This window comes from Oncorhynchus mykiss, chromosome 24 (genome assembly GCF_057628025.1).
Source record: "Oncorhynchus mykiss isolate SJ-2025 chromosome 24, ASM5762802v1, whole genome shotgun sequence".
Classification (NCBI taxonomy): Eukaryota; Metazoa; Chordata; class Actinopteri; order Salmoniformes; family Salmonidae; genus Oncorhynchus; species Oncorhynchus mykiss.
The window spans coordinates 22,395,225-22,417,488 of NC_143045.1; the positions used below are offsets into that span (position 1 = coordinate 22,395,225).

The following is a 22,264-nucleotide window of genomic DNA, read 5'->3' on the forward strand; positions in this document are numbered from 1 at the left end:
GGGAGAAACTCCTCAAATACAGGTGTGCCAAGCTTGTAGGGTCATACCCAAGAAGACTCGAGGCTGTAATCACTGCCAAAGGTGCTTCAACAAAGTACTGAGTAAAGGGTCTGAATGCTTATGTAAATGTGATATTTACGTGTTTTCTTTTTATTAAATTAGCAAACATTTCTAATGTTTTGTTGTTGTCCTTATGTCATTATGGGGTGTTGTCTGTAGATTGATGGAAAAATAAATGATTTAATACATTTTAGAATAAGGCTGTAAACTAACAAAACGTGGTAAAGTCAAGGGGTCTGAATATTTTCTGAGGGCACTGTATAAGATCTTCCACCCCCATCTGGGATACGGATGCCTGATGAAGACCTAAGGGGCGAAACGTTTTTATAAATGAAATTACCTGGGAGCATGAGCAGTGGTGTGTGGGGTTTTCCATTAGTTTGCATACAACTCCAGCACCTGCGGAAAGTATCTGGATGTGCGTATATTCTTCAGCTTTTGTACATGACACCTACAATACTACACATTCCTTTGTCTCATGCCCTTCTGCACACTTCTCCAACCTAGGAACACCACCCTGTCTGCATCGCACCAAATGACGAGCATCACAAACACCGGGAATCTTCCCCTTCAGTCGGTCAACTTCATATTTACCGCTACCCCAGTTCTCTCTCCTTTTAATGGTGCCCTTTTCTTGAGAGCAAAACAATTCACGTCTCTTGTCCCCATTACTTTAGCACAGGGTGTCTGCTCCCTCTGACCAGCAGAAACACAAACCATTATCACCAGATAACTTCTGGTTACCTTTACTGATTCCACACCACCTAACTCTGTTTTCACCCACCCTGAAAACACAAATGGATCAGCCAAAAGGCAAGGGTTCACTTTTCCCAAAAATGTCACTCCTACCGTCACAGACTCATCTTTATCCTGACACTCGGTGCAAGCCTCGGGCTCCGAGAACTGTGTCTGTACAAAGGCTTCCGGGTCTCGTTAAAATTTCTTTCTGATACATTATATGGAGAAATTCTAACCCATTATGGGTTATACTTAGGACACACAGCAGATTCCCTAAAAACATGGCACTTCGACACAGCTACGACCGGAAGTTACTTTTTCGTAGCAGGTTAGGAGAATTAGGTTAAGGATAGGAAAAGTGTTAGGGTTAGCGAAAATGCTCTCCTAACCTGCTATGAAAAGTCACTTCCGGTCGTAGCTGTATCGAAGTGGCATGTTTTTTAGGTCCGGGATACATTGAGCTTTAAGCTACATATCAGTGCCCACTGCAAATATTGGCAGACACAGACCCACATGTAACTCTGTTGTAGACCTCTTGGTGACAGAGATGAGAGTGAACGCGTGTGAGAGACAGAGATGTACATTATTTGCACAGTACTGAGACATAGGGAGATTGGCTTACTGGCGAGAGACAGGCAGGCGCCTGGGGGGGAGATACATCTACCAACCTTATTTCACAGGGTGGCTCCTCTACCTTGGGAGGGCACATGCTAGGGGATAATCACACCCACAGTGTGCTGATTTGGGAGGCCCAAATTTGGGATTGATTTACAAAGCTTGACTATCATTATGAAACATACACCCTCTACCTGTCTCAGCCAAACAGCTTACATAGGCCCCTTTTCACTCACTCTCTTCCTGTCATAAATCCCAGATTAATTCTTACAGAGAGGGTGGGATTACTTGGGATTACTGACTGTTTGCTGTCCATACACCCGTGTGTGTGTGTGTGTGTGTGTGTGTGTGTGTGTGTGTGTGTGTGTGTGTGTGTGTGTGTGTGTGTGTGTGTGTGTGTGTGTGTGTTTGTATTTGTATTTGTATTTGTGTGCGGTCTAGCTACACAGTCTTGGTGAGCACAAGCTGCCCTTGAGTGCACAGACACATCTTGAGGCCTGCCTCAGTCCCTCTCCTCATGCTGATTTACTCTCTGCCCTGTGGTACTGTGAGTCTGGCTGGGTGATTTAGAGGTGTGGGGTTATTATCAATGCCTGTCAGAGGATGGCTGTTATTTATTACTGAATTCACAGCAAACAGGATTGTATTACAGTTTCCCCAGGACACACAAAGCCCCATTCTGTACTAGCTTACTTGTTGATTCACTCTCTATCTTGCTCTAAGTGGTTATACCACAATTACTCATGTGCGTAATGAAAGTGTTTTTATAATCTTTGTATCTAGATCCTAAGTTTGCCAACAGTGTTGGTGTAAGGTTACATGAAACATCCTAAGAGCAGTATCCTGGTCTAACCGCAGCCGACTGTGTTTGAGACTGGGCTGTCTAGGAAAGGTGGCTACAGTCCACATAAAGCCTCTTTTGTTTGATAGAGGCACACTTCCAGAAATCTGTCCTTATCTGTGTCCTCACACATCTATTTTTATTAAATTATATCTCGAATGAGCCCCAAGAAAGGTAAGGAAAAGTTCATCAGGCGGTGATGTCATGTGCAGGCGAAACAGTAGAAGTAGATCAATGAGATCAGCTAGGCTATGATGTCTATCTCTCTCTCTCCCTATACATCTCAGTCAAGGCTCTGCATGCCCTTTATCACACTGACACGTCTGTAGTTTCAGATTTGAACTTTTGATGATCTTAAAGTCCCAGTGCAGTCAAAAAATGTGATTTCACCGTGTTTTATATTTATTTCCACAATATGAGGTAGGAATAATACTGTGAAATTGTGAAAATTATGATAATACTATTTTATTGTGAGAGCTGTTTGAAAAGACCACCTGAAATTTCAGCCTGTTCTGGTGGGATAGAGTTTTGACCTTCCATGGTGACATCACCATGCGGTAAATGAGTTAATAGAACAATAAGAAAGAGAGTTCAAAACCTCTCTGACAGTAACAGCTAGTTTTCATTTTTCCCTCCCCACTCCCAGACAGTCCCAGAAAAAATTATTGCTTGAGAAATTGCTCTTTGCTCAGAAGCTATTTTTTTTTTTTTTTTTTTGACCATTTAAATTTAAAACAATCATAGTAAGGTACTTAATTGTTACCCAGATATTGAGATGAAAACAGCTGCATTGGAACTCTTTCAGATACAGCAGCATGGCTATTTGTGGTGGTAACAGTGGGTTTCATCAGCAGGTGCTAATGAAGTTTCTGTTTAAATATGACCATGAGTGTTGAGCTCAGCAATTGAATGGACTGGGGGAATGTGTGTGTGTCCTGCGTGCATGTGTGAGTGCTATTTGGATGCATCTGGATTCCTTCTGGACTCATTGACACTCTCTTCCTGTTCCTTAAGTATCACATAACCGGCTGTTATGTTTTGAATGCATATGTAATACAACTCATCCCTTTTATATCACTATTTTTGTTTTTATTGCACACACATTATAAAATGGATCAAATTAATTACACGTATAGCCTACAGTATATGACATGCACAGAGTTCCCTGTAAACAAACATTTTCAGGCTTAAAAGGGAAAAAGATAGCTAGTGCAGATACAGTACAAATCATGCAAGACATACAGTCACCACCTCTGGGATGAATCATTTCTCAAAGCATATTTAGTATAGTTATTTTCTAAAAATGTAAGAAGTGCATAACACAGCATTGTGTTCATATTGAGCATTGAGACAATTGAGATACATTTACAAACACAGATGGAGACAATCACTGCAGATTTGATTTTGAAGTAATAGGAGAGTGCAGACAGAGAAAAACTCTTAGCCTATATATTTTTATGAGGAACTTTTACTCTTAATTCAGGAACATCAAAATAATTCTGGACTTTTGTCTGTAATGTATACATTATTTTAATAGCATCAGAGTAAACACTATATTTCCAATACTTTTTCAGACATGACCAAAGATTTAGTTTTTAATTAAAGGGCAAACCGTTAATTACGCACAGCCTTCCTCAAGCAATATCAAATCAAATCAAACTTTATTTGTCACATGCGCTAAATACAAGTGTAGACTTTACCATGAAATGCTTACTTACTAGCCCTTAAACAACAGTGCAGTTCAAGAAGAGATAAGAAAATATTTACCATGTAGACTCAAATAAAAAGTAATAATAAAAAGTAACACAATAAGAATAACAATAACGAGGCTATATACAATACGATTGATAGAGGACATTTATGAAGACAATTGTTCTTTCAAGTTTGTTTTAAGATAATAACAGTGAATTGTTAAAACACATCCAGTTGTCAGAAGATATGTTATATTAATGGAAATATCTGGAGAGTACCTATGGAACACAGTCGGACAAGATATTTTCATTTTTTTTAAACATTTTTTTCATTAAATGGTTAATGTTTCATGTAGCCCACATCCCTAAGAACTAGGCCTACGAATCGCAAAACGAAGTTATGACACCAATAACGAAAAAAACGAATACAAACTTCAGAGAGTGATGGTTTAGCCTGTTTGTAAAAATAGCCTAAACGATGATGCAAAATCTTGCAATAACAACCTCGACCATGATAATTACCTTCACAGATAACAAATAGTTTGTTATTTTCACGACATTATTCCTCATTATGAAACTCTTACTTCATGCGCAATAATTCAAATACAGCATCATTTTCTCATCTCTCTTCATCTTGTGATGTATAGTTAGTTAGTGGTCTATTAAAATACAAAATAAAATACTAACGAAAGAAATATATATTTTTTAATGATCTGAACGCACCACAAATATTGACCATTCGTGAATTTGTTGTTGATACGTTTAGATTAAATTGCACATTAAAGCGTGAGTGGCAATTATTTAAAAAATATTAAATAATTGTTTTCTGTCCAAAGACAGATATGCCTATTTGGGAAATAGCAAACTCACATAAATTATTTGAATACATTTCGCAGCATTGGTAGACATTAGTAAGATTTAATCCATAAAGAGAAACTGACGTTTTTAATTTAAATATGGTCATTTCCCTGCATCCCAAGAAAGATTGGTGTTGAGGGAGCTCATGGGGCTGATTGAGGGAAAATAATTAGTGAACTCCGCACACAAACTCCCCAAGCAATCCGATGGCCCATTTTTTCCGGAGTAAATGGGTCCGGCTGGAGATGCCTTGGTTGGGGGGTACTCATCCTGGCACCATGTATTGAATGTCGCCGGGTGGGGTACCTGGTGATGCGAGTAAAAATAACTAGCTTGTCGGTTGAGCAAGTTAAAGGAACAAGGGTTAGGGAGAGACAAAGTGCATGGCAACGATGAAGAGGCGAATGTGGAGGCTGCGCTCATTTGGTGATGACGACGGTATTGCGCGCCTGCACCCATGCCAAAATACGATGACTCCTGGTTTGTTTGGAAGAGTCGGTCTGCTCCAGCATTTATGGCACTCATGTGGTGTGACCGTTGAGAAAGGATCGAGGTGGCATAGTTGGAGTGATTGGGCCCTACACATGACCCCATGCCCGGGTGTGAGTTCGCAGGAGGTTGAAGGTTTAGAAACGATGGCACCGGCCAATAAAAGGACCCGGTGAACGCCAGCCCGGCGGCAGTGGTGGAGGTCAAACGGGCACCCCGTTTTATTGCCAGTTTTGTCTGGGTGCCCGCCGTGGAACGGCGCCGGAGTTTACCAGTTGTGCCACCAATGAACACGTCCTCGCTTGAAGGGTCAAGCATCCAGTAGTTGCCTTTGCCTGGGTCATCATAATGGCGAGGTACTTTGACGAAGCACTTGTTCAAACTCAGGTTATGTCGGATTGAATTCTGCCATCCTTGTCTATTTTCTTGATAGTAAGGGAAGTTGCCCATGATGAACTCGTAAATGCCGTTGAGGGTAAGCCTTCGCTCCGGGCTCTGGCGAATAGCCATCATTATCAATGCGTTATAGCTGAAAGGAGGTTTCTCCGGTTTAGCTTTTCCCTCTACTCCTCCAGATGTCTTCACCTCTCCCACTCCATCGGTATCTTCTCCGTCTTCCCTTTCTCCATTTCTGGAGAGTCGTTTGTCTTCTTGGACTGCGTATTCTTTATGACAATTCTTGTCTCCATGTAAATCATATGTTCCATCTTGAGCACAAACTTCTTTAGGCCTAGTAGATGGCCCCGAAGAAATGTGTTTTCTGGAAAGATGCCCATCCAGCACGGCACCGTCATCACTCATCACTCCCTCTCGTCGAAACAGCAGGCTGCTGATGCTGAATGAAGACTTGTGGAAAAATCTGACAGGAGCTTTCAAATCCTCCATGTTCAACATCACCCACTTCCCGCGGCGTCTGGCAGTCTGAAGAGAAGGAACGTCTAAATCCACGAAATAATACACACGTCGTCTTGGGGTGCCAAAGACAAAATGCGCCACTCGTGCTTAAACTCCTGCTCAACAATCCTGATCCAAACATGCATAGTCACACAAGCCGTATACTACAAACTTTGCGATTAGTTTAGTGCGCTGCCAATTTCACTGACTGGCAGATGAACTCCCACGTTCAATTATAACACTTCCCGAGGAGCGTGAAACTCAAACCTCTCACCTGCGTTTCGCCCTCTGGGAACGCCTCTCTCCACTCCTTTCCGTCTGTTTACACAATAACCTGGCAAACAGCCCATCAAAGCCGAATTAGGTGAAGGTGTGTAAGTAATTTAGGAGTAGGTAAACTCGTAAAGTAAGTAAACAAGCGGAGAACTTAAACGAGACATAGTTGCGGGGCAGATTGTGTAGCCTAGACGTCTGGCTGGAGAGCATGCAGCTTCCTGCACAACAGTTGACAGGTAAGATGTGTTGCAACATCAAGGCACACAGTATGAAGCAGCATTTATGTTTCACCATCTCTATTTTCTCAATTTGATATGGGGTCCCCTTTAATACTCCATCATGCAATACAAGTGTTCACTTGTTTGGAAATACGCATAGCTTACAATGTTGAAACATCTACAGCTTTTCTATCTTTGACAAATTGTTTTATTTGATTTTTTTAGTGATTTGAGAAGCCATTTCAAATCAACCCAAAAGCTTAAACTCATTCAGGACAAGATATTTTGGCCACCCAAAATGGAAATCCCATCCAGTTATGTCAATAGTTTGTACTTGTTCAGCAGCATATTTTTATTTACTCAGTGTAAGTTACCCTTACACCCTTCTCAGTCCTTATTTCCTAGAACACCTTATAGCAGCACACTCATAGAAAAAGGAACATAATGGTATGTGGACAATTTTATGTGAATACCCAAATATATCATGTTTAGCCTAATCTAAACAGACGCATTTTACAACCTTAATATTTTGCCTCTACAATTACACTGAATGGGTGGCGATTTACAACAGATTCCTGAAGCCGCTTGCACATCAATTGCCAAATCAGACAAACTGTACATTGCCCACGTACAGTGAGGGAAAAAAGTATTTGATCCCCTGCTGATTTTGTACATTTGCCCACTGACAAAGAAATGATCAGTCTATAATTTTAATGGTAGGTTTATCTGAACAGTGAGAGACAGAATAGCAAAATAAATCCAGAAAAACGCTTGTCAAAAATGTTATAAATTGATTTGTATTTTAATGAGGGAAATAAGTATTTGACCCCTCTTCAAAACATGACTTAGTACTTGGTGGCAAAACCCTTGTTGGCAATCACAGAGGTCAGATGTTTCTTGTAGTTGGCCACCAGGTTTGCACACATCTCAGGAGGGATTTTGTCCCACTCCTCTTTGCAGATCTTCTCCAAGTCATTAAAGTTGCGAGGCTGACGTTTGGCAACTCGAACCTTCAGCTCCCTCCACAGATTTTCTATGGGATTAAGGTCTGGAGTTTGGCTAGGCCACTCCAGGACCTTGATGTGCTTCTTCTTGAGCCACTCCTTTGTTGCCTTGGCCGTGTGTTTTGGGTCATTGTCATGCTGGAATACCCATCCATGACCCATTTTCAATGCCCTGGCTGAGGGAAGGAGGTTCTCGCCCAAGATTTGACGGTACATGGCCCCGTCCATCGTCCCTTTGATGCGGTGAAGTTGTCCTGTCCCCTTAGCAGAAAAACACCCCCAAAGCATGTTTCCACCTCCATGTTTGACGGTGGGGATGGTTTTCTTGGGGTCATAGGCAGCATTCCTCCTCCTCCAAACATGGCAAGTTGAGTTGATGCCAAAGAGCTCCATTTGGTCTCATCTGACCACAACACTATCACTCAGTTGTCCTCTGAATCATTCAGATGTTCATTGGCAAACTTCAGACGGGCATGTATATGTGCTTTCTTGAGCAGGGGGACCTTGCAACTCCACGAGGTGAGATCTTGCATGGAGCCCCAGGCCGAGGGAGATTGACAGTTCTTTACAATCTACAATCTTGTCCCTGACATCCTTGGAGAGCTCTTTGGTCTTGTCCTTGGTGGAGAGTTTGGAATCTGATTCATTGATTGCTTCTGTGGACAGGTGTCTTTTATACAGGTAACAAACTGAGATTAGGAGCACTCCCTTTTAGAGTGTGCTCCTAATCTCAGCTCGTTACCTGTATAAAAGACACCTGGGAGCCAGAAATCTTTCTGATTGAGAGGGGGTCAAATACTTATTTCCCTCATTAAAATGCAAATCAATTTATTACATTTTTTACATGCTTTTTTCTGGATTTTTTTGTTGTTATTCTGTCTTTCACTGTTCAAATAAACCTACCATTAAAATTATAGACTGATCATTTCTTTGTCAGTGGGCAAATGTACAAAATCAGCAGGGGATCAAATCCCCCCCCCCCCCCCCCCCCCACTGTATGTCCTCTACAAAACACAGATATATAAAGTGGTCTAATGGTCCACTACACAGCTGATTCAAATAATCAAAGCTTGATGGTGAGTTGGTCATTTGAATCAGCTGTGTAGTGCTAGGGCAAAAACAAAATGTGCACCCAGGGGGGCCCCAGGACTGGGTTTGGGAAACCCCATTATCAAATCAAATTTTATTGGTCACATACAAGTGTTTAGCAGATGTTATTGCGGGTCTAGTGAAATGCTTGTGAAAAAAAGAGTATGCATTTTAGGCCATGGCTACAATAAAGCATCATTGCCCCATCTAGTGGTTTAAAAACACACAAGGAAGTCCCAAAATGTTAAGTGTGCTGTTCAGGGTTTTCTCTTTCACCACCGACTCACTTTCTCTGTCGAACCAGTAGCAATTGAGCCTGTGGAAGAGGTTATGTTTAGGGAAATTGTAGATGTTTTAGTGCAGCATATAGTCTCTCCCCAGGACATTCAGTGTCCCCCAAGTCTCTATGCCCAAGCAGGGTAAATCCAGGGTGCAAATGCCCCTGGGAAACACCACACTGCAGGAGCTGTTTAACAGATGACAGGGCTGCTGGACTAGGGCTCTCATCTGAAACAGAGAAGCGGAACCCATTGGCATCAATGCCTTACACACTGTAATGACTTGGAGATGAAAAGTCCAATATTGTGTTTCTTACTGTTGAAGTTGCCCATGAAGGCAATGCCCAAAGAGTCACGGTTATTGTCCTTGGTATGTGCACCCACAACACCCCAGCCTCGGCCCTCATACACTGTGCAATCTCCCCCAATAAGAAAGCTGCAAATGCAAGAAAACAGTTATTTCCATTTAGTATTATCCTGACACAATGAATGATAGAAAACACCAGGAAAGGAGGTCACTCACTTGTATCCAATGTCATCAAAGTTCCTATCCTGCATATGCATTGTCTGTATGTGGATGAGCTGGTCCATACATTCTCGGATGCCCCTGCAGTGCAACAGTGCAGTGTGGTGTATGACAACTCTTTGAGCAGGACACTTGAGGGTCTCCCGGCATCGAGGGGCTACTGCTCCCCACTGTTCCCGAGTAACCACCTCTACTGAAATGCATGCATATGGTTAACAAACCACAGTAAATCTATGGTGTTCCATATCCAAACTATAGACCTAACAATTCACTTTCGTTTACCCATTCATAACAAAGTATCATACCTAGTCCTCAAAGCATTATCAGAAAACTTAATCATTACCTTTCGATAGAACTCATAGGTACTTCCTTACCAGTGACTCTTAAATCCATGTATTATATTATCCAGACTTGCTTTTGATTTAGTCGCTAGAGGCCATTTAAAAGAGCAAGTTTCCTTGACGTTCCTTAGAATAAGTTGTTAACAACATATTGTTAAAGGGGGTGTGGACTGTTTCTCCAGCGGGTTATTACATGTTTTGCGTACTTTCCTTTCACGTGCATGCCAATCACATTAGTCATGTGTTTCTCAATGACACCAACTCTCAGTGGGTCTGAAAACTGAAAAATACACACATTGGGAAATACACTGCAGTGGCCAAACAGGTAGGCCTAGAAAAAAAAGAGAAGTCGAAGCCACACTACTAAAGAGGAACATTTCATATGCCCAGTTATAAAACACAATACTTTTTTTAACCATTTCTATTTCAGCCAAACAGGTAGGCCTAGAAAAAAAGAAAGTTGAAACCACACCACTAAAGAGGAACATTTCATATGCCCAGTTATACAATACACAATACAAAAACACAATACTTTTTTTAACCATCTCTATTTCAGCTCTTTTGGGATGGCAAGTATTGCAACAGAGATTGGTTCACGGGATTGTGTAACCACGGTAATTCAGGAAATATTTAATATATACAACAGTGGCATTCACAGTTTTAGAGAAGTCTTTTTGAAAGAAATCAGAAGCATTTAACAAAAGTTGTATTTTTTATTTTATTTCTCCCAGTTCAAAAAATAATAATAATAAGACAAATACCTGAAAAAAGTACTAGAGCTAATACATTATTAACACAATGTCCCAACAGTTAGGTGTTCCTCCACAACAAGGTAATACATGGGATTTAAGTGGTCCATACAAATCTTAGCAGTTCCACGACGTACTTGCCAACAAGATGATGAAGAACTAACACAAAAAGTTAGTATTCCTGTAAATAAAGTTTCTGATTTGGCTGAGTATTTTAGACCCACATAATGATCAGTCATTCTGATTTCAGCCACAGTGAACCAGTGAGACACAGTAGCCTGTTGGGTGACAGCAGACGCTGTGGATGCATACATCTGACCTCTTCTTCACTCCGTCCAGCGGTGTCCACAGTGAGGGGCCGTGCAGACATAGTACAGCCTCATGGCATCCTACATAGAAAATAAAGCAGTTACTTTCATATACACCACATATTAATGTATCCATATGGCTCAGTGGACTCTAGTATTTCTATATTTGGCTAACTCTTTGGGGACAGAGAATGTTCAATGATGAAAAAATAGCAACGCACCTCAGCCTTCATACTGTGGGACTGGAAAAACACTGCCTCCTTGTGACCGCACCTGAAAAGAGAGAAAAGAGATCAATGTTAGATTTATTTGGAAGTTATTTTGAATTGATAGAGATGTTTGTGAATCGAAAAGGTGTGGAAAAATTGCCTGATTTCAGAGAGCTAAAGGAGGAAGATAAAGAGAGTGTTTGTTCGAGTGTGTGTGAGTGTTGGCCACTCTCACTTTGGGCAGGGGTGATCCTCTGTCCGGGGTAGCGTTGGATCCTGAGACACATCTGCAATTATCTGCGTCAGCTCACTGAGGAGAGAAGAGAGAGAGAGAGAGAGAAGAGAAAGGGGTGAGAAAGATGAGACAAATTACTTAATTTCCCATGACAGATGTATATTTCAGTGTCTGAGAATAAGTGGTGGAAAATAGGGATCACTTACTCAACTTCATGGGTGATCTTGTTGACATAGATGCAGCTGTTGTCTGCTTCTTGTTGATAGTCACAGTTCCTGCACTGTTGAGATACACAGCGAAGTCAAAAATGGTTACTACATTCATGCATTTACTTGTTTCAACAATTGAAAGCTCAAACACTTCCCAACCAATAAAGGTAGTGCATGAAACTAGCTAACTACTGTAAGCCATTTGGAGTGGGTATATGAATGTCATCACACTTACTGCATAGAGCAGGATTCGATTCTCCTTGTCTTCTTTGGGATACAACATGTTGTTGCTAAAACAGAATGAAACAATTTTGTTATAACATTCTAGTTTGTGTTAAGATAATGGTCATAATGACAACCCAGAGAGAGCGCTAGTGGGGGCACCTATCTAGGATAGCTAAACAGGTGCATTATGATTGTCTGATTAGGATGTCGTGACAGGTAACACCTGAGTAAAGGATTATGCTTGCATCTCATCTAACTCTCCGACGAGAGATATTCACATATTAACATGGGGTCAGAGAAATTAACCCAAAGCCAAGCGCTACGGAAAAGAGGATAAGGTATGAGGACAATGTAATCGCTGTCGGATAAACACAAACAAGTGGATCAAATGAGTGAAGATGGAGAGCCTGCAATGTCTCTCAGTCAAATTCCATTGCCTAGCGACATGGACAAGAAAGGCGATTTGTATCAAAACTGGTTATTTTTCCGCGGTCAGTGGGAGAAATATGAAATCGCTACGGGCTTCGATAAAAAAGACCCGCATCAGAGTAGCAACACTGCTTAGTATAGGCTGGACACCTGAAATGTTGTAATAATGCTTTTTTCTGATAACTAGCTCATTGCATCATTGCTGCTTTCCGTAGGTTTGAAGTATTCACAAAAAACAGTTTTATTTAGGTCATTTTTCACCCTGCCAGCTCCTATTTGTTCTATTGAGCACCAACTCGCCTTCCAAATGTCCTATTCCCAGCTTAATGTTGTACTTCACAATGCCTGCTTTGCTATTGTTGGCAATGAGACCTGCCCACGTTGCTGGTAGTTAAAATGTAATTAACAACAAATTACTAATGGAACTCTGAGGTCTTCCCATTGTTTACTATAGGGAAATAGGTGTATCTGTCTATTTGGCCAAATATATGACAATGTATATATTTAGATTTTTTTCAATTTGGAACCATTTTCAAACATGAGAATCTCCTCTGTCTAATTGTGTAAGGCTGGGCAGCTTACTCTGTTGTCATCAAACGCTAGCCTCGAAACACAATTTGCCCTTGGAACGCTGCGCTCCCCCCATTGTTTTCCTATGGAGAAGCATGCTGGTCTATTTCGCCAAATATCTCGCAATGTGTATATTTAGATTTTTTTCAAGTCGGACACAATTTTAATCAGGATAATCTCTTCTTTCTAATTGCATAAGGTTGAACAGCGTACTCTGCTGTCATCGATCGCTAGACCAGAAATAGTCAAAAGTTGCAATTTTTCCCTACTTCCACGTTATGCAGGCATAAATACACTTGTCACTATCGAGGTTTACTCATTTACTATTCGAGGATTACGAATTATAAACGTCACACCAGTCAAAACAAGATGTGTGTATGTTCGATTCCATTCATTTGCTATGGGATTGCGCTAGTGTTCCAGTTTAGCCAACGTTCTGTCATTTTTCAGCCTTGGGTGTATTTTGACTCGTTCTATTTTCCAGCCTACTTGGAAGAGTGCCCATATGCTTCAGCGTCACCTAGATCTGGTGGAAGAGGCCAGAAAATGTTCAAAGAAAAACCTTGACGTTTTACAAAGACATTTTGAACTCGTAATGTGAATTATGAAATATTCATTTTTTTAAAACACCAACAAACTGAAGCAGAGACGCCTGCCTGGTCTATGTTGTGAGACTGAGTCAATTGTCTAGTCATGTGATATCAGGTCAATGAGAGACGAAATGATCAGACAGACTTGTGATTGACCGTAAAGATAACATTGACCGTAATTGATTGACCGTAAAGACCACAATTTACGCCACATATCTATGCAGAGCAAGCACAATTCTTTACTGAGGTATTACAGGTCACGACATCCTAATCAGATACTCATTATGCACCCGTTTATCTATCCTAGATACTACATTATACCCATTATTTTCATATATAACACGTTAATTACCTCGCGCACTTCATACAATTTTGGACTATACTGGTACCGTCAGAGAGAATAAGGACTGCGACTCAATTTCATAGCTACTAGTCTTTAGCTAGCTAGCTACAGTGACGTTATGCACTTTCTAAGTTAACTTCTTTATAACCATCTGCTCTTACCATTCTTGACAAAATCGAATCCCAACGAATCCGGGTTCATATGTACCACCCTCTATATCCATTTGAAATGGTTTACAAATAGAAATCAACGAAATAATGAACAACTCAGAATTTCTGGCTAGCTAGCAATGTTGTCTCCCGCTTCCACGATGAAAACAAGACGCACGCGCACAAAATGTTAGAGAATTCGATGGCAGTTTATTAGTTGCAGCGCCAACTGCTGTGGAGGACTAAATGACACCCAACACGCGTGTGTCATTCCGTGTTTATTATTATCAGAATATAAAAAATGCGTTGTTGTTAACCGATAAAATGCATTATCAATTTAATTACACCACTGAGGAGTTGAAGACAAGTAAATTGGCACTAAATAAATACATATCAGGACACCCTCTTAGTATGCAATGAAGTTATTATGCCAAAAGAAACCCAACAAACACAGTGTCATTGTCTTCAGTAGCAAAAATGTCATGTCTTATAGGTCCCCACAGATTAACCCAAACCTGGTCTCCTTCAGTGAGCTCAATCACACTACCAATGCTGACTACCTGGCAACACTTGTCTGGCAGGCTGGTGTGGTATGCTGAGACAACCCGCTGGCCATTCTTTAAGATACTACACTGGGCGCGGCCGTAGGTGGACATATGCAATGTGAAGTGGTACAAGCCAGCCAGTGGGCAGTTGAATGTTCCTGTATGAGTACTATAGCCGTCTCCCTCATTGACCAGGACGTTGGCAAACTTCAGGATACTGCTGTGAGTTGGGTAGCTGTCACAAATGTTTAGTTTGGCTGTGAAGGCTACAATCTTTCCTAGAATGGAAGAATGAACATAGAGGGGGAGAGAGAGAGAGATCAGTCCAGGCCTAGGGCATTTGATACATGCTCAAAGATTTGCTAATAAGATGTGTACAAATTCTTCCCTTTCACAGAAATTATGAAAATACAGATGCCATAAGATATATGTGAAAAGCACATATTGTGTCAACTTTACAACAGTATACAAAAGAGTTAGAAGGCCTACTTGGTTTGGGACTCTCTGGGCCACCCTCTGTTGAATCAGGATTGGTGGGTTTGGGTTCTGTGTTCCAGAATACAATAGAGTTGTTTAGCTCTGTTTTACTGTAGGGATTTGTCAGTGACATTCATCATATGTCATTTACAAGTGCATTGGACTATTGCATACATACAGAGATCTAGAATCTATTGTAAAAATATACACAGGGCCTTCATTAAGGATTCAGACCCCTTGACTTTTTTGATATTTTGTTACATTACAGCCATATTCTAAAATGTATTAACAAAAAATAAAATCCTCACCAATCTACACACAATACCCCATAATGATAAAGTGAAAACAGTTTTAGTTTTATTTTTTATAATTTATAAAAATAATAGATACCTTATTTACATAAGTATTCAGACACTTTGCTATGAGACTAAAAATTGAGCTCAAGTGCATCCAGTTTCCATCGATCATCCTTGATATGTTTCTACAACTTGATTGGAGTCTACCTGTGGTATATTCAATAGATTGGACATGATTTGGAAAGGCGCACACCTGTCTATATAAGGTCTCACAGTTGACAGTGCATATCGGAGCAAAGAACAAGCCATGAGGTCGAAGGAATTGTCCATAGAGCTCAGAGACAGGATTCTGTTGAGGCACAGATCTGGGGAAGGTACCAAAAGATTTCTGCAGCATTGAAGGTCCCAAAGAACACGGTGGCCTTCATCATTCTTAAATGGAGTTTGGAACCACCAAGACTCTTCCTAGAGCTGTCCGCCTGGCCAAACTGAGCAATCTGGGGAAAAGGGCCTTGGTCAGGGAGGTGACCAAGAACCTGATGGTCACTCTGTGGAGATGGGAGAACATTTCAGAAGGACCACCATCTCTACAGCGCTTCACCAATCAGGCCTTTATAGTAGAGTGGCCAGACGGAAGACACTCCTCAGTAAAAGGCACATGACAGCCCGCTTGGAATGTGCCAAAAGGCACATAAAGAAACAAACCATGAGAAACAAGATTATCTGGTTTGATGAAACAAGGCTTGAACTCTTTGGCCTGAATGCCAAGCGTCACGTCTGGAGGAAACCTGACACCATCCCTACGTTGAAGCATGGTGGTGGCAGCATCATGCTGTAGGGATGTTTTTCAGCGGCAGGGAGTGGGAGACTAGTCAGGATTGTGGTAAAGATGAACGGAGCAAAGTACTGAAAGATCCTTGATGAAAACCTGCTCCAGAGTGCTAAAGACAACAACCTTAAGCACACAGCCAAGACAACGCAAGAGTGGCTTTGGGACATGTCTCTGAATGTCCTTAAGTGGCCCAGCCGGAGCCCGGACTTGAACCCGATTGAACATCTCTGGAGAGACCTGAAAATAGCTGCGCAGCAACGCTCAGCATCCAACCTGACAGCTTGAGAGGATCTGCTGAGAAGAATGGGAGAAACTCCCCAAATACAGGTGTGCAAAGCTTGTAGCATCATACCCAAGAACACTCTAGGGTGTAATTGCTGCCAAAGGTGCTTCAAGAAAGTGCTGAGTAAAGGGTCTGAATACTTATGTAAATGTGGCATTTCTGTTGATTTGAATAAATTAGCAAACATTTCTAAAAAAACTGTTTTTGCTTTGTCATTATGGGGTATTGGGTGTAGATTGATTAGGATTTTTTTTTATTTTTTAGAATAAGGCTGTAACCTAACAAAATGTGTTAAAAGTCAAGGAATCTGAATACTTTCTGAAGGCACTGTATATGTATTTCACATCATAGACCTCTTAAAATATAACTATGTAGGTGAACAGGATACATGACATTTACAAAGATTATTTGCCCAACCAACCTGTATTTCATTAGAAATAGGTATTTAGGTCTCTATTGTGTGAATGTTATTACCAGGCTTAAGGTTTCCATTATTGTCTCCACAGCCGGGTTCAACATCCATGACTATGTACAACTACAGCTGATGAGTTTACTTCTGTAGAAATGGAGTATAGGCATATTGCATGTGAATTAAATATGAATAACTTTTGTTAAAAATATATGTCTGAATGTATTATGAATGTACATTTGGAAATCGATTTTGAATGTATACAACAATAGTTCGTTTTACCTGTGAACGTCTTGCAGAGGTGATGTTCCAAATATTCGGACTGGTTTGACTACTTGGCTGCTTGCAGACAGACATGTAAAGGCGGTGCTCGTTTCCCAGGTGTGCAAGATGTAAGCCGAATGAAAGCTAGAATAAAACTACAAAGCTTTGAGATGATTGCCGTAACTTCCATATTGGGAAGAGGATAATGTGGTGTGTTTGAGAACTGGACAGTTGTAACAACATTATGCAATCACAACGAGTAAAATAGACAGGAGTTAAATTTTTGAAAAATGGTTTATCGTCAAGCAGGTGGAGCACAACGTCATCACCAACATTCTTGAGGTTCTTTTCAGCACTCTAAAAACAATAACAGAATTGTTGTAACATGCTGACCACACTGCTCGCTTCATGTGCGCAAGCGTTGCAAAATAAATGTACACATACAAGTTATTCAATCATTGCACCCACACTGATCGCGCACATCAACAAGCATCTGCGTAGCCAGGTGCTAAAATATAACTTTGTTCAAATTGTGACCCTTGATGCGCTGCAAGTCCCGCTTCTCCCATATCCTCATTGGTTTTTAGGAGCATGATTGATTGAAAATATGAATTTAGGGACCACACTCCAGTCGGTAGTGATAATGCACCTACATTTAAGTTGGTTGCCAACCTCCATATGAAGTCCAAAGAAGAAGAGGCGTGAAGGAGGAGAGATTACCAGAAACACATTTTTGCCCTTTTATCTGTGGATTAATTGTCGTAGTAGAGGAACATGTGCATTTCAGCTAAAATAACAACCCAATGTTTATATCCCAGGACAAATTAGCTAGCAACAGCAATTGGTTCAGAGTTCGTTTTGATATTTCAACCTGCATGGCCTGATCACGTCTGGTCTGGGTGGACAAAATCAACATGCGCAAGCGGAGGAGCGGTCTGGTCAGTATGTTTGTGAGGGGGATAAATCTTGTTGACATTCAGAATAGGTGTTAGGTCATTTGATGCAGGGATGAAAATGAGATTAGGTTGACATTAGACATATTTCTGATAAAAAAATGTACAATCAATGGCCTTATCAAAAGCCCAGACCTCAATCCAATTGAGAATCTGTGGTATGATTTAAAGATTGCTGTACACCAGGGGAACCCATCCAACTTGAAGGAGCTGGAGCAGTTTAGCCTTCAATAATGACCACAAATCCCAGTGGCTAGATATGCCAACCTTATAGAAACATACCCCAAGAGACTTGCAGCTGTAATTGCTGCAAAAGGTGGCTCTACAAAGTATTGACTTTGAGGGGGGGGGGGGGGGGGGGGGGGATAGTTATGCATGCTCAAGTTTTCAGTTTTTTTGTCTTATTTCTTGTTTGTTTCACAATAAAACATATTTTGCATCTTCAAAGTGGTAGGCATGTTATGTAAATGATCCATTTTAATTCCAACATTAGCACAATGTTTTTATGCACTAATAGCACAAACTTATGGCAAAAACATTGTGCGTATTTGTACATATAGTACATACTTAATGAGAGTCTTGGATGCCTGTCTGCATACCCTTCTGTTTTGTTCATCTGCTTCTTCTTATCATTAAACTTACTTTCTGCACCTGCATATATGTTGCACCACTCAATCTCTAAAACAGATTTGATTAATTTGTACCACTTCCTTTGAACTGTACAATCATAGTGCTTCATAAGCACTATTCTATACATAATATTGGCTTGCAGTTAAACTTATTTACAGAATAAAAAAACACTTTAACTGAACGCTAACCTGCACTTCACAATTCCAGACTCTTTAACAATGCACAGTCTATTTTCTGAGACTATATCAGATCATTTTACCAGCATTGCGCCGTGTGGAAAAATAGCTTATAATTTGACTTTATATATACTTGTGATGCCTTTGACACTCATAGCTGTTTTCTCTCATTGACTCCCATGCATTCTTTTTCCTGCGTGAACATGCTTGTTCGCGCACATATAAAAAAGGCTCCCGTGTGATTTGGGCTTTACCCATAGTGAATCAGTCGGTCCCAGTACACTGCCTGACTCTTTCCCTTGGCCCTAAGCCTTCCATTTTTCTATATGTGAAAGGTGTAAGCAATATGGTGTAAGCTCCACCACTTTCCTGATTATACCTATCCAGACCCTTAAGAAAAATATAAGGGTTAAGTCAGGGCCAAGGAGGAGGGGTAGGGAGTGAATTTGGACCCAGCAAATAATGAGTATGTGCCATCTAAGTGTTTCACTACCAACCATGTGGTAGTCAGTATAGTCAATTCCATCATCCAATTGAGTACATTTTTGAATTTAGTAAAAGGTGTTGTAAATTACACAACCACAAAGCAAGTGATTGCAAAAACTATTTTTTTTATTTTATTCTGTTAATAAAGGGGCAGAGTTAATCAGATGGAAGCCATGCCCCTGGTAAGTAGGCTGCTATGTCAGAGTTCTATCACTATTACTATCTATTGGGACAAATGCAATGCTGGACTTGGGTTGAGGCTCACCGCGGCTGAGTACAGGCACCTCAGATTTACTACTGCATGAGCTCCTGTTCCTCTTATAGAATATTAGCTCAAAAGTATTGTGGAGTTCCTGCAACTAAATGTTAACAGTACCAGCACCCAAAATGAGCATCAGCACCTATTTTAGTCCAAATCAAGCACTGCACCTAGGTCCACGATTCGATTCTTGCGGAATCCCAAATGAGTCTCTTCCCCTCACCCATCCATCTGTGCATTCACCCCCACCTCTGCCTTATGCACAAGTGTCCCAAAACAGAGAAGCAACTAAGTAAGAAAAAAATTCAACCACAAAAGTATTTTTTTTTAATTCTTCCATTTGACCTATCTTGATGTGGTTTGATCATTTTGTTGTTTGTTTCATTGCAGTGGCAGAAAATGGCAGAGCACCAGGGTCCACCTACCTACCATCTCCTAAAGGCTACTCTTGTTCCTATAGATGTGAAGGAGCTCTCGCATTCTTTCTCTATCTACTCCCCCACTTATCTCCATATAATAAATCCTCTTCAGTTTCCAATGTGTGGTCTGTGCTTTATGAAGGTATTTAATTATTAGGATCCAAAATAATCCTAGAGTATTGTTTAATTGCATAAACATCTACATGCTGTATGACAGATCTACAAGTTGTACGATGAATCAGGAAAGCAGCAGATATGGCAGTTGGAAGAGCCAGGAGGACACAATGGTAGATGGCATGCATACATGTAGCCTGTCAATATGTAATGAGACCAGGACAACAAGGGGTGTCTCCATGACACTACAATTATTATAATCTACCCAATTAATATTGTTTTATCAATAGTACATGTGTAGGCCTAATATCAAAGTTAGTCTGCAATCAGGGTTAGGCCTAGTAGAATTTAATATTTCTATTAACCATTATTTAAACAGGGAGTCACATTGAGATACAAATATTTTTACAAGAGAGCCCTGTATACATTTACAAATAAAACCCAGTACATAGATTAAACACAACAGCCCTACATACAGTGGGGCAAAAAAGTATTTAGTCAGCCACCAATTGTGCAAGTTCTCCCACTTAAAAATATGAGAGAGGCTTGTAATTTCATCATAGGTACACTTCAACTATGACAGACAAAATGAGGAAAACAAATCCAGAAAATCACATTGTACGATTTTTAATGAATTTATTTGCAAATTATGGTGGAAAATAAGTATTTGGTCATTAACAAAAGTTTATCTCAATACTTTGTTATATACCCTTTGTTGGCAATGACAGAGGTCAAACGTTTTCTGTAAGTTTTCACACACTGTTGCTGGTATTTTGGCCCATTCCTCCATGCAGATCTCCTCTAGAGCAGTGAATGTTCAAATCAAATCAAAAAAATAAAAAATATTTGTCACATACACATGGTTAGCAGATGTTAATGCGAGTGTAGCGAAATGCTTGTGCTTCTAGTTCCGACAATGCAGTAATAACCAACAAGTAATCTAGCTAACAATTCCAAAACTACTACCTTATATACACAAGTGTAAGGGGATAAAGAATATGTACATAAAGATATATGAATGAGTGATGGTACAGAGCGGCATAGGCAAGATACAGTAGATGGTATTGAGTGCAGTATATACATATGAGATGAGTATGTAAACAAAGTGGCATAGTTAAAGTGGCTAGTGATACATGTATTACATAAAGATGCAGTAGATGATATAGAGAACAGTATATACGTATACATATGAGATGAATAATGTAGGGTATGTAAACATTATATTAGGTAGCATTGTTTAAAGTGGCTAGTGATATATTTTACTGTTGCTGGGCAACACGGACTTTCAACTCCCTCCAAAGATTTTCTATGGGGTTGAGATCTAGAGACTGGCTAGGCCACTCCAGGACCTTGAAATGCTTCTTACGAAGCCACTCCTTCGTTGCCCGGGCGGTGTGTTTGGGATCATTGTCATGCTGAAAGACCCATTTTGCGTGGAGCCCCAGATCGAGGGAGATTATCAGTGGTCTTGTATGTCTTCCATTTCCTAATAATTGCTCCCACAGTTGATTTCTTCAAACCAAGCTGCTTACCTATTGCAGATTCAGTTTTCCCAGCCCGGTGCAGGGCTACAATTTTGTTTCTGGTGTCCTTTGACAGCTCTTTGGTCTTGGCAATAGTGGAGTTTGGACTGTGACTGTTTGAGGTTGTGGACAGGTGTCTTTTATACTGATAACAAGTTCAAACAGGTGCCATTAATACAGGTAACGAGTGGAGGACAGAGGAGCCTCTTAAAGAAGAAGTTACAGGTCTGTGAGAGCCAGAAATCTTGCTTGTTGTAGGTGACCAAATAGTTATTTTCCACCATACTTTGCAAATAAATTCATTAAAAATCCTACAATGTGATTTTCTGGATTGTTTCTCTCATTTTGTCTGTCATAGTTGAAGTGTAACTATGATGAAAATTACAGGCCTCTCTCATCTTTTTAAGTGGGAGAACTTGCACAATTGGTGGCTGACTAAATACTTTTTTGCCCCACTGTATGCATTACAAATAAACAGTGGTGATTTTAGCATGTAAATCTTGGATGGGGAAAAAAAAGTGGGATTCATGCCAGCAAAGCCACTACATTACACAACACTAAACAATATATTAATTAACTATGACATAAGGTGACAACAAACGGATAAGAGGCAATCCATAATTTCGATTAAGGAATTAATAAACGAGCTAGGACGGACAGTCAA

The 22,264-nt window shown here is 40.5% G+C and overlaps 3 protein-coding genes across 4 annotated transcripts; all 3 read right to left on the reverse strand.

Annotated features, from left to right (window-relative positions):
• Window positions 1-3,321: 3,321 nt before the first annotated feature.
• foxg1c (forkhead box G1c) lies at window positions 3,322-6,748 on the reverse strand. Its single transcript, XM_021582800.3, has one exon. It carries the CDS (start codon window positions 6,184-6,186, stop codon window positions 4,906-4,908), a length of 1,281 nt encoding a protein of 426 aa, XP_021438475.3. The 5' UTR covers window positions 6,187-6,748; the 3' UTR covers window positions 3,322-4,905.
• Window positions 6,749-6,865: 117 nt separating this feature from the next.
• On the reverse strand, window positions 6,866-10,171 carry pglyrp5 (peptidoglycan recognition protein 5). Of its 2 annotated transcripts, none has more exons than XM_021581800.3 (4): window positions 9,952-10,171; window positions 9,575-9,770; window positions 9,369-9,487; window positions 6,866-9,280 (listed from the first exon to the last, which is right to left on the reverse strand). In XM_021581800.3, exons 1-4 carry the CDS (start codon window positions 9,968-9,970, stop codon window positions 9,108-9,110), a joined length of 507 nt encoding a protein of 168 aa, XP_021437475.1. In that variant the 5' UTR covers window positions 9,971-10,171; the 3' UTR covers window positions 6,866-9,107. The 2 variants fall into 2 exon arrangements, with proteins under 2 accessions (XP_021437475.1, XP_021437476.1); XM_021581801.3 differs by having other exon boundaries at window positions 9,575-9,767; window positions 9,952-10,122.
• Window positions 10,172-10,624: 453 nt separating this feature from the next.
• Window positions 10,625-14,094, reverse strand: polr2i (RNA polymerase II subunit I). Its single transcript, NM_001165064.2, is given in 6 exon segments — window positions 10,625-11,056; window positions 11,197-11,248; window positions 11,420-11,494; window positions 11,626-11,699; window positions 11,864-11,918; window positions 13,947-14,094. Coding segments are annotated over 6 exon segments (381 nt in total). The 5' UTR covers window positions 14,009-14,094; the 3' UTR covers window positions 10,625-10,993.
• Between the last annotated feature and the right edge of the window lie 8,170 nt (window positions 14,095-22,264).